This window comes from Scyliorhinus canicula, chromosome 16 (assembly GCF_902713615.1).
Source record: "Scyliorhinus canicula chromosome 16, sScyCan1.1, whole genome shotgun sequence".
In the NCBI taxonomy this organism is placed as follows: Eukaryota; Metazoa; Chordata; class Chondrichthyes; order Carcharhiniformes; family Scyliorhinidae; genus Scyliorhinus; species Scyliorhinus canicula.
Genome location: NC_052161.1, coordinates 99,514,597 through 99,527,188, shown reverse-complemented (window position 1 = coordinate 99,527,188; position 12,592 = coordinate 99,514,597). Strand labels below are relative to the sequence as shown.

The 12,592-nt window shown below is 51.3% G+C and overlaps 1 protein-coding gene across 2 annotated transcripts in view; it reads right to left on the bottom strand.

Annotated features, from left to right (window-relative positions):
* Window positions 1-7,072, bottom strand: part of ece1 (endothelin converting enzyme 1) — a 401,990-nt gene extending 394,918 nt beyond the window's left edge. The window contains exon 1 of one of the 2 annotated variants that reach the window (XM_038821847.1): window positions 6,880-7,072. In XM_038821847.1, coding sequence (XP_038677775.1) covers window positions 6,880-6,912 — 33 coding nt within the window. In that variant the 5' untranslated portion in view covers window positions 6,913-7,072. The remainder of the gene's footprint in view (window positions 1-6,879) is intronic. The other variant, XM_038821850.1, reaches the window with a different exon arrangement.
* Between the last annotated feature and the right edge of the window lie 5,520 nt (window positions 7,073-12,592).

Below are 12,592 nucleotides of genomic sequence, written 5' to 3'. Positions count from 1 at the left end.
GTCAGGCACCGACAAGGGACCCCCTGTCAGGCACCGACAAGGGACCCCCTGTCAGGCACCGACAAGGGACCCCCTGTCAGGCACCGACAAGGGACCTCCTAAAAGCAAATGGAATGTTGACATTTATAACAAAAGGAATTGAGTAGAAAGGTAAGGAAGTCTTGTTGTAACAATAAATATCATTGGTGAGTCCGCACCTGGAGTATTGTACACAATTTTGGTCCCCTTATTTGAGGAAAGATGTAGTGGCATTGGAGGCAGATCAGAGGAGGTTCACTAGATTGATTCCAGAGATAAGTGGTGGAATTCTCCGATAATAGGACTATGTCCCCACGCCAGCGTATAAACGCTGACATTTCACTCTGGTCTTTCTTTAAGAAAGTCCTGAGTGATTCTCCTACCTGCAGGAGGCTGGCAGGGCCCCGGAGTGCTTCTCACAGCTCTGGCTGCGAATATGGGTTCCCGCACTTCCGGTCGGGAGTCCGTGCATGTGCGCGGCAGCAACCTGCAGCGGCCGCCCTGTACGACATGGCTGCCTCGGATCGCGGAGCGGCACCAGAAACGTAGGCCCCCCCCCCCCCCCGGGATCGCACGCGCCCGTGTGTCCCTGAAGCCCGATCGCCCACCTGGCCGTCCATGAGGCCCCCCGGTGATTAATCCCCCTGCTCCCCACCAGGGCGGCCTCAGACTGGGTCCGCAGCTGCCACCGGCCATTCCCTACTGCCGATAAGTGGTTTCAACCATGCCGTCGGGAACTCGGCCAGTTTTCGTCGGAGAATCGCGGGGGATGGGGGGGGGCCTCTGTCAATGGCCCCCTAACCGCTCCGCGTAGTTCGCATGAGAGACTCCCGAGCGATTTTCTGGTGACCGGAGAATCGTGGGAGTGGCGTCGGGCCAGATTTCGGCGTAAACACCCATTCTCCGCCCCCGCGCCGATCGTGATTTTGGCGTGGAGGCTTGGAGAATCCAGCCCAAGGGGTCTGTTGCACGAGGTGAGATTGAACAGTTTAGGTCTGTACTCTCTAGAGTTTAGAAGAATGAGGGGAGATCTAATTGAGGTATACAAAAAGCTAAAGTAGACGTGGAGCTGATCCTTCCTCTTGTGGGGCATTCTAAAACGAGAGGTCATAATCTTGGAGTAAGAGGTAGCAAATTTAAAACAGATTTGAGGAAAAACTACTTCTCCCAAAGGGTTGTGAATCTGTGGAGTTCTACCCCAGAGTGCGGTGGATGCTGGGACAGTGAATACATCTAAGGAGGAGTTAGACATATTTTTAATTGGTGATGTGTTGAAGGGTTATGGAGAATGGGCATGTCAGTGGAGTTGAGGCCAGGATGGGATCAGCTATGATCACATTGAAGGCGTTAGGCGCAGGAGGCTAAATTACCTATCCCCGCTTCTCGGCCATGTGTTCTCGGGAGGAGATGCTCCGGCTGATTTTGCAATCCAGCTCTTGCTCTGTAACATTGTAGGTAGCAGATGAGGAACATATCAGCCATGATAGAATGGTGGAGCAGACTTGATAGGCCGAATGGCCTAATTCTGCTCCTATATCTTATGAACTTATGTCAGACATCGACCAGGGACAGTACTCCTATCAGGCATTGACAAGGGACCTCCTATCAGGCATTGACAAGGGACCTCCTATCAGGCATTGACAAGGGACCTCCTATCAGGCATTGACAAGGGACTTCCTGTCAGGCATTGACAAGGGACCTCCTATCAGGTATTGACAAGGGACTTCCTGTCAGGCATCAACAAATTACTGGGGAGCCTTTCACCCAATAAGTCAATAAACAGTGTCATCGACACAAAGGAAAACAATCATATTGTACCACTAGTTTTAAAATAAATATCTTTCCACACTCTTTCACTTTTTTTGATGTTGACTGCTGAACTGTTGAGGCTATTAAAGGACTGAGATCATTCATTTATTCACTCTATTGTTCAATCTATCTTGGTGTCAGGATACAGTACTGCCAGAACTCCAGACAAACTGTAAAATATAAAGTTATTCCTATTTGTAACGGTTCACTTTCACCTTTCCTTCTGTCAGGAGTATGAAATTAATTATAGACTTGGATTCCTACTTGGGAAAACCGAACTGCCCCATTCTGCAATTATGTCACAAAATTCTCACACATGCGCTGAAGCAGAAAGCAACTCTGTTCCTCTCTCTGTCCCACCAACATATCCTCAGTTCCGCTCACCCACACTGTGGTCTCAGCTCCCCTGTGGACCCACCATTGACAATTGACCTCCATCCCATGCCAATCGCTTTGTTCCTTCACCCCAAACTCAGCTGAAGCCACACGCCGGCGACCTGCTTCCCCTCCATACAGACAGCTGGCATGAGGTGGTTGAGGGCAGCTTTTGAGGCCTACTTGACACCAGGCTCTGATCTGCAGAAGAAAGTCTCCTTCTGTGCAGCTCCTCTGGGAGAAGATTCTGGCGAAATGGAGGGATGTTAGGGCAAAGTGCTCTATGTTGGCCAGCTTCAGTCAAATTGAACCAACAGCTACCCCTGTGTGAACAACCCAATCTCTGAGAAAGCCTGCAAGGCCAGTGGGTAATCTGGGCCCTGCGGGCTTCACCGGCAAACCCCAGGCCTTGATGTAAATGTTTTCCAAAATAAACCAGACTACTTCTGGCTAATATTTCTCTTTCCTGAGCCGGGCGATGAAGATCACGATTCAAGTCAATATTGCCACATTAGCATTGCCGGCTGTGATGAAGAGTGTTCCTGGAGATTTCATCGCATGATTTGCCCCCAAGCTCCGGCCATTATTTGGCCAATTGGAAATCAAAAAGACTCATTGCCCGATTGGATGATGCTTGATTGTCAGCCAAACAGGCCTTCGCCCCATCACAACTTTCAATATTTCTCTAACTGGTAAAGAGATGCTCAAAGGAAATTTAAAAATAAAACCAGCTCTTTTCACGTCCCGATGATTTTTCTCCAGGGTCACACACAGCAGTTTCCTGGGATTGATCTCCAATTGCAGGAGGCTCCAGGCCAATCCTGGAAAGTTGACACCCCGTTGCCACATGTCATATGCTGTCTTTCCCCCAAGATTTTATTTGAACTAAATATAGACATTGGAATTTATGAAAGGAAAACCGACAATTGATGCCACACGTGGCGAGCACAATTTTAAAGTTAACAGCTAAAGAACTTCATCTGCCGAACATGACATTTGTATAGAAACCACCACACTGAAAAATATAGCACATGTTCACACTGATAGAGTACTGGGTATATTTAAACTCCCACTGCACTGGCATCAGCTGGAATCTGAAACACTTCATTCTGCTTTTAAATTTTCTTTGCAAAGCATTGCAAACTGAACTGAAGAGAAGAAAAGGAACAAATTGTTTCCAATTGCTCCCACTGCTGAAGCTCTGCGACTGTTTGTTTACCCATTGATCATTTTTTTGGCGAATTCGACTCACAACCAGGTTTTCCATCGAGAATGAGTCTCCTAATGCACTGCGTAAACGTGTGAGGAGTGTTAACTTGCACTTGGATCCTGCACTGCCATTCATTCCTCCCACAGGTGGCACGGTGGCACAGTGGTTAGCACTGCTGCCTCACAGCGCCAGAGAGCTGGGTTTGATTCCGATCTTGGGGTCACTGTCTGTGTGGAGTTTACACGTTCTCCCTGTGGCTGCGTGGGTTTCCTCCGGGTGCTCCGGTTTCCCCCCACAGTTCAAATATGTGCAGGTTAGGCGGATTGGCTATGCTAAATTGCCCCTTAGTGTCCAAAGATGTGCGGGTTAGCTGGACTGGCCATGATCAGTGCTCAGGGTTATGGGTATAGAGCGGGGTGTGGGTGTAGTGCTCTTTCGGAGGGTCAGTGCAGACTCGATGAGCTGAATGGCCTCCTTCTGTACTGTCGAGATTCTACGGATTATAATTTCTCAAGAGTGGAATAATAATCATCTATCTCTTTGTTCACAATGCCCCCTTCTGCGATTTCATTCAGGGCTTTGTGTGTGGTGTTGCTGAACTTGAATTTTTCACCACAGCGAGTGTTTGGGGTCTGGAACGCACTTAGAACGTAGAACATACAGTGCAGAAGGAGGCCATTCGGCCCATTGAGTCTGCACCGACCCACTTAAGCCCTCACTTCCACCCTATCCCCGTAACCCCAAAACGCCTCCTAACCTTTTTGGACACTATGAGCAATTTAGCATGGCCATTCCACCTAACCTGCATGTCTTTGGACTGTGGGAGGAAATCGGGGCACTCGGAGGAAACCCACGCAGACACGGGGAGAGCGTGCAGACTCCACACAGACAGTGTCCCAGCAGGGAATCAAACCTGGGCTGTGCTGTGCTGTGAAGCCACAGTGCTAGCCATGTGTGCTACCGTGCTGCCACTTGTCTGGAAGTGTGGTGCAGGGAGTTTCCCAATCGAGGCATTCAAGATGGCAGAGGGTGATTGAATAGTAACAATGTGCAGGGGTACGGGGAAAAGCAGGGGAATTGCTGCTGCAGCGGGGTCATGGGGGTGGGGGGTGGGGGAGGGGGAGTGGCCGGGTTGGCCTTGCCAAACCTAATGAATTATTACTGGGTGGCAAATATAAGCATGGTCAGGAAGTGTGTAGTGGGGGAGGGGTCAGTATGGGAGCGGATGGAGGCAGCCTCATGTAAGGGCACTAGCTTGGGAGCACTGCTGATGGCGCCTCTGCCGTTCTCGCCGGCCAGGTAGTCCACACACCCGGCGGTGGCGGTGGCCATGTGAGGGTGGGGACAGTGGCAGCAGCACCTGAGGCTGGAGGGGGCATCGGTTTGAGCTCAGATCTGTGGAAATCACAGGTTTGTTCCGGTTTGGGGGGGGCTGGACGCGGGGTTCCAGGGATGACGGCGGGAGCTTGGAGGGACTGGTAGAGGAGTATGAGCCGCCCAGCGGAAACTGGTTCCGATACTTACTATGTGAGGAAACAGGAGCCGCCCTTTCCCAACCTGCCGCCCCCGGGCTTGTAGGACAAGGTGGTATCGAAACAGGGGTTGGTGAGAGCAGGGTGTCGGAGATTTATAAAGAATTAATGGACTGGGAGGGCGCCCCGATAGGAGATGTTAAGTAGAAGTGGAAGAGGTGGGGAGGGTGTTGGAGGCTGGGTTATAGGAGGAGGCTCTGAGTAGGGTGAATGCATCCTCATTGTGTGCTAGGCTTAGCCTCATTCAATTTAAAGTAGTCCACAGGCCGCATATGACGGTGGCCAGAATGAGCAGGGTTTTTGAGGGGGTGTAGGATCGGTGTGGACGGTGCACGGGGGGGGGGGGGGGGGGGGGGGGGGGAAAGGTCGCGAACCATGTCCACATTTTTTGGGCCTGTCTGAAGCTGGAGGGATTTTGGCGGGGGTTCGCTGACGTGATGTCTGAGGTGCGGAGGGTGAAGGTGGTCCCGAGTCCAGAAGAGGCAATTTTTGGAGTGTCGGAAGACCCAGGAGTCCAGGTGGTGAGAGAGGCTGGCATTTTGCCCTTGGGGGTGGGGGAGGGGGGGGGGTGAGTGAGGGTGGGGGGGTGGTGGTGAGTGAGCGAATCAAGTTTACCTTGAGAGGGGCTGTGGGGAGGTGGGGAGAGTGGGGAAGGAGGAGGCAGAGAGGGTGGGGGCACGGCAGGGAGGGTGGAGCGTGGGGGTGTTGGTTATTTATTTGTTATGAGATTTCCTGCTTGTTTTCTTTTTGTTTTGGCTGTGTTTGATGTGTATATATAAATGCCTTCATAAAAACATTTTTAAAAAAAGGAATGGCAGGGGAATGGCACTAAGTCATGCTGTTCGTTTGGGGAGTCGCTGCAGGCACCCAATGGACTGAATGGCCTCCACCCTAACAATTCTGCAATTCTTCCCCCCCCCCCCCCCCCCCGTCTTTCCTCCCCATGTTGCTCCCTTCTCTCTGCTCTGGGATCATCCCACCTCCTGCAAACTTTCTCCCCACCTGCTCTCTCCTTCATCCCGCAAATTGCTACCTTTTCTTTCATCTAGCAGGGTTTGCTGAACATTGGATACATGGATCATTTTAAATGTCATTTTGTTCATATTTTGAGGGGATTGGGAGTAGCCCCTGACCCGTTACTTTTAATGCAAGTGTTGTCCCTGACTGAATCAGCCTTGTTGTTCGCTGCACTGTAACAATTGCCTCTCCATCTCCATCTTTGCTTCTCCGCAATCTTTCCCTCTCTATCTCTCTCTCTATCTTGCTCTACCTCTCCATCTCTCTCTATCGCTATCCATCATTCTCTCTCTCTATTCCTCTCTCTAATCCTTTCTCTATCGCTCCCTCTCTCTATCATCCCTCTCTATCCCCCTCTCTATTTCTCTCATTATATCTTTCCCCATCCCTCTCTTTCTCTCTCTCTATCCCTCTATATTTCTATCTCTATCACTCTATCTCTCTTTATTTCTCTCTTCATCTCTCCCTCCATCCCTCTGGATTTATCTCGCCATCTTTCCCTATCCCTCTCTCTTCCTCTCTATCTCTCTCTCAATTTCTCTCTCTATCTCTCTCTCCAACCCTCTCTCCATTTATCTCTCCAACTCTCTATCCCTTTTTCTATCCCCCCTCTCTCTATCTCTATCACTCTCTATCTCTCTCCACCTTCTCTCGATTTCTCTCTCCAGCTCTCTCCCTCTATCTCTCCCGCGGTCCCTCTCACCATCCCTCTCTCTTTCCCCTTCTCTCTATTCCTCTCTCTATCTCTCTCTTTCTAACTCCCCCTCTCTCTATCCATCGCGCTCTCTATCTCACTCCTCTTTGCTGCTCTGAAAAGCCAAATCCAAAATCTACTTTTGCATGAATATTCTTTGTAAGTGCAGCGCTGTCTCAAACAGACGCTCCCACAGTCATCTGAAAGCAGTTAAAGGGTCTTACCGTTGCTCCCAGTTCATGCAAAGCCACATTCATGGTGGAGGTGTCCCCTCAGTCACAGTGGTTTGTGTGGACAGCCAGGTCGGTCGCTCATCTATAGACCACACAGAGATGCAGCAACCAAAGTCATGCTTTGGGAGCACTGGTCCCAGGCTTTGCCCGCCTCGATACAACTCTGCAGGCTGGTGGAAAGCGGGTTTATTAATCCATCGCCAGTTTCTATCTGTTGCTAGGATCCGGATTGCAGTCTAGATTATATCACCCCCCGCCCCCCCCCCCCCGCCTTCCCTCTCTTTCAGCCCTGTCAACTTGAAGGAGGAATGGCAAAAAACTGCAGCCTTCAGTGACATCTGCTGGAGCAAGGCGGTAACCCCCAGCATCCCAGGCAGCTGGCTCCTCACTTTCAGGAGCTAGGTGTGCAATTTCTAACTGGATAAAGTAACGGAGACTGGAGAGAGATAGAGGACATTCCTTAAAAAGCAACATGGGGGGGGGGGGGGGGGATCGCAGCTAGCTCACGAATCAGTCCATGCTTGAACACATTGCAGTGTGTGCAATAGCCCTCCTGGTCGTGTATGTGGGCAGCACGGTAGCATTGTGGATAGCACAATTGCTTCACAGCTCCAGGGTCTCAGGTTCGATTCCCGGCTTGGGTCACTGTCTGTGCGGAGTCTGCACATCCTCCCCGTGCGTGCGTGGGTTTTCTCCGGGTGCTCCGGTTTCCTCCCACAGTCCAAAGATGTGCAGGTTAGGTGGATTGGCCATGATAAATTGCCCTTAGTGTCCAAAATTGCCCTTAGTGTCGGGTGGGGTTACTGGGTTACGGGGATAGGGTGGAGGTCCCACCCTATCAAACCAAAAAGATGTGCAGGGTAGGTGGATTGGCCACGCTAAATTGCCCCTTAATTGGGAAAAAGTAATTGGGTACTCTAAATTAATCTAAAAGAAAATGGAGACAGGACGGAGGAGACGCTAACCGTCAGGGACTTCTACATGGGGGACAGACTAGCGACACTGAGCGAACTGACGGAGGACCTGGAACTAGTGACAGGGCAGAAACTTAGACAACTCCAGGTAAAGCACTTTGTCCATATGGAGACAGTAGGATACCCGAGAGCCCCGGGAACCACATTACTAGAAGACCTGATAAACACAGTAAGAAGGAGGAAACTGCAGGAAAATCTATGGGCAGCTACTGGACAGTGGGACTACAGGGAGAAGCATGGGGGGGAGTGTGAGGGGCAGAAGCCCCCCCCCCCCTCAAACCCACAAGGACAGAAATAGAAAACATAAAGGAAAGGGGGGGGGAATAGGAGCTAGGGGACAGAACACACTGAATGGAAGAGGGGGATACCGAGGAGGGGCCAGGGAGTGGGGGGGGGGGGGGGGGGGGAGAGAAGGGAAAGGGCGGGAGGAAACACCAAGATTGATTATATGTATATAATCATTCTTATCTATGATAAGAACCGCACGTGCTGTAAATATTGAACATTAGGTGCTACTGTGTTTAATTGAAAATGCCAATAAAAATATTCAAAAACAAAAGAAAAATTAAAACCCGAGGGCACAGCCTCAGACTACAGGGACAATCCTTTAAAACAGAGATGAGGAGGAATTTCTTCAGCCAGAGGGTGGTGAATCTGTGGAACTCGTTGCCGCAGAAGGCTGTGGAAGCCAAATCACTGAGTGTCTTTAAAACAGAGATAGATAGGTACTTGATTAATAAGGGGATCAGGGGTTATGGGGAGAAGGCAGGAGAATGGGGATGAGAAAATATCAGCCATGATTGAATGGCGGAGCAGACCCGATGGGCCGAGTGGCCTAATTCTGCTCCTATGTCTTATGGTCTTATGTGAATGTTGGGATGGTAGAAAGCAAACTGGACAGACTCTGATCTTTTAGCCTTTGGAAATCCTGTCTTACCAAATGTGTAAAGCATTTCACAATGGAAGAAGGAGATGGACAAAAAACATACCGATAAATATGGGTGGCACAGTAGCACAGTGGTTAGCATTGTTGCTTCACAGCGCCAGGGACCTGTGATCAATTCCCAGCTTGGGTGACTGTCTGTGCGGAGTCTGCACGTTCTCCCTGTGTCTGCGTGGGTTTCCTCCGGGTGCTCCGATTTCCTCCCACAAGTCCCGAAAGACGTGCTTGTTAGGTGAATTGGACGTTCTGCATTCTCCCTCCGTGTTACCCGAACAGGCGCCGGAGTGTGGTGACTAGGGGCTTTTCACAGTAACTTCATTGCAGTGTTAATGTAAACCTACTTGTGACACTAATAAATATTATTAATATTATAACTTTCGGGGTGGGGGGGAGGGGGGGGGGGGGCGGGAGGGGAGTTGAGTGAAGATCCAGGAATTGAAAACAACAAGGGCAGAGCATGAGGAAATATTGATTATGCAGTGTTCTGGTGATGTGAAATGCTCTGTTTGAAAGGGTGGTGGAAACAGTAAGATTTAGAAGTGAATTGGGTGAACACTGAAAACGGGAGCATCTGCAGAGCTATAGTGATCACTAATGCATAGATCCAAAGGTGACACTATGAACATCTATAATGCTCTGGCCAAACTGCACCGTGAGTGTTGTATTGGTCACTGAAATGCAAAGGGGAGATTCATTGCAGGAGAGGGGGGCTGAGACCACTTCCCACCATCAGAGAATATTGAAACAACGTAGCAGGAGCAGTTCATTCATTGAATTATCACTCAGAAATGTGGACGGAGATGAGAAACCAGGGATTTTCATTCTTGAAATGTGTTGACAAACAGGAGGTGTAATGGAGGTACTGCAGATTGCAAAGTGCCTTTGTAGAAGTGAGTCTGACAAACTGCTTCAGGCTGAGCTCTGATGGAATAAGGGAAGATAAATGAAAACTAGTGAATAATAAATGTAAGGAAGATATTCTTCACTCAGTCATCAATATATTGAGACCTGAGCAAGTTAAAAAAAGTCAAAAACGTCAGAAATATTTAATAGCAGTGGTTGATCAGTCTTGGATGCTTCTAGATTAATTGAGCAATGAATCGATTGGATGACATTCTCACTCTGTATCTACAGTCATAGCATTTTGCAGCACAGAAAGAGAATCCAGCTGGAATCCAGCTGCTGATACAGTCAGGAGCATTGCCGGGTGCGTGGCCGCGCATGGCGGCCTGCAGCGGCCGCGCCGTGCTTCATGGCGGAGCAGCCCACGGACCCAGACCTCAAAAATAGTCCGCCCTTTCGGTCATTGACGTGTCCCTGACCACTGCCCCCCCCACCCCCACAATGTCCCAGCCCTGAAATAAAGCCCCCCATTGCCCTCGGATCGGCACTCATCCGACTGTGGCGACACCGGATTGAGTCCGCAGCCGCCACGCTGATTTTCCGACGGGTAAGATTACATGTAACCCACACCGTCGGGAACTCGGCTGGTTAGGGACGGAGCATCGCGGGGCGGGCCTCAGGCAATGGCCTGGGGCCATAGATGACGCCGCTTTACACGGGGGGGGGGGGGGCATCACAAAAGCGGCGCCACCCCCAATTCTGTCTTCATCAGAGTTTGTCCGCCCTATTGCCGAACGCGAGTTTGGCGCCGGGGATTGGAGAATCCAGCCCCCCATGTCAAATCCCAGTCTCCATAGGGAGTTATTCCCATCAATTTATGGATCACAGCTCCAGGGTCCCAAGTTCTATTCCTGGCTTAGGTCACTGTCTGTGCGGAGTCTGCATGTTCTCCCTGTGTCTGCATGGGTTTCCTCCGGGTGCTCCGGTTTCCTCCCACAGTCCAAAGATGTGCAGGTTAGGTGGATTGGCCATGCTAAATTGCACTAGGGTCCAAAAACGATTAGGTGGGGTTACGGGAAAGGGTGGAGGTGTGGGGATGGGGTGGAGGTGTGGGCTTGGGTAGGGTGCTCTTTCCAAGCACTGGTGCAGACTCGATAGGCCGAATGGCCTCCTTCTGCACTGTAAATCCTATGGGTGGGATTCTCCGAAATGGAGGCAGAGTGTCCGCGCCATCGAGTGTCCGCGCCCCGATGGAGCAAAACGGGCGCGGGCATTACCAATTCAGGGGGCCAGCACGGCGCTGGAGCGCCTCCCTTCCCGGCGCCAACTGGGCGCCACGCCAACCCGCGCATGCGCAGTGGCACCGCGGGACTTCCTCAACGTGCTGGCCCCGACGCAACATGGGAAGGGAGTTCAGGGGCCGGTCACATAACAAAATAGAGCCAGGGCTGGAGAGGCCGGCTCGCCGATCGGTGGGCCCCGATCGCGGCCCAGACCCCATCGGATGTCGCCCCCCCCCCCCCACCCCCCAGTGAAGGAACCCCCTCCGCCCCCCCCCACAGGCCGCCCCAAACCCTGCACGCAGAGTTCCTGCCGGCTGCGAGCAGGTGTGGATGGCTCAGGCGGGACTCTGCCGTCTCCGCGTGGCCGCTAGGCCCATCAAGGCTGGAGAATCGGCGGCCCAGCCGTGGACAGCGGCCTGTGACCGGCGCCGCTCCAAACGCGCCGACGCAAACGGCGCCGATTCTCCGCTCCTCGGAGAATTGCGTGCCGGTGTCGGTTTGGCGTGGCTCGGTTGCGCTGATTCTCCGGCCCGGCACGGGGCTTGGAGAATCCCACTGTATGATTCTATGATTGAGAAGACCACATCATAATATTTACATTCAAAGGGCAGATTATTTTTATGACTGCATAAAGGACCAGCAAAGTTTATATTGAGTTGGCAACTTGTAAGGAGATATCTAGCCTGGAAACTCATGGGACTGGAATCACAGGTAGACCAGACTTGGTAATGACAGCTGTTAGTTCCTTCATGGGCAGATGTGAGCATTTTCCACAGAAACTATCGCTGCAGAGGTCCAGCCTATGGTTGGTAAGAATGAAGCCAAATGGAGTCATTCCCATTGAGCTGAACCAGGGGGAAAGGTAACGTCAAAGACTGCAGAGAAGTCAGGTAGGATGAGGAGGGTCGACGCACAGCATTCACAGCTCCAGAGAATGCCCCTGAATGATGGAGCTGTCTCCATAATCTGAGAAGGATGTAAACCTGACTGCAGATGTTGGAATCGGAAGTTACCGGAAAGATAGGCACCAAAGCAGAGCGGCAAAAATAGACTCAGGAACTTTGGAGTGAAAGGGAGATTGAGGGCGGGTCTCTCCATCCCGCCGCACCTGATTTCTCTGCCGGCGGGATGCTCCGTTTCGCCGGCTGGTCAATGGGGTTTCCCATTGTGGGGCAGCCCCACACCGTCGGGAAACCCCCGGCTGCCGGCAAAACGGAGAATCCTGATGGCAGAGAATTCAGCCCTGGAGTGATGTCATAATATACATCCAGCATTATGATGGTGTGCAGACAGGCAGTGATTGACACACAGGATGACCAGTGAGCACACAGAACACAACAGCCAATCACCAGACAGGACACGGCCACTATAAAGCCAGGGGGCACTAGTTTTCCTGCTCTCTCGGGATCCAGCCCCTGAGACAGTCAGAGCTCGTGAGCAGCAACTAGAACATACACCATGTGGTAGTAAGATAGTCTGGTCAGGTTAGCCTCAGGTCTCCAGTCAAGTCAGCATAGTGTCAACCCACAGTCAAGCATGTATTATAGTTAAGAGTTCAATAAAATCGAGTTACATTTCTTCAAGTGTTGGAAGCCTGTCTCTCTCACCACTGCAGTAAACGCAGTCCTCACAGACCCAGCTTAGCCAACACATCAGGTGAT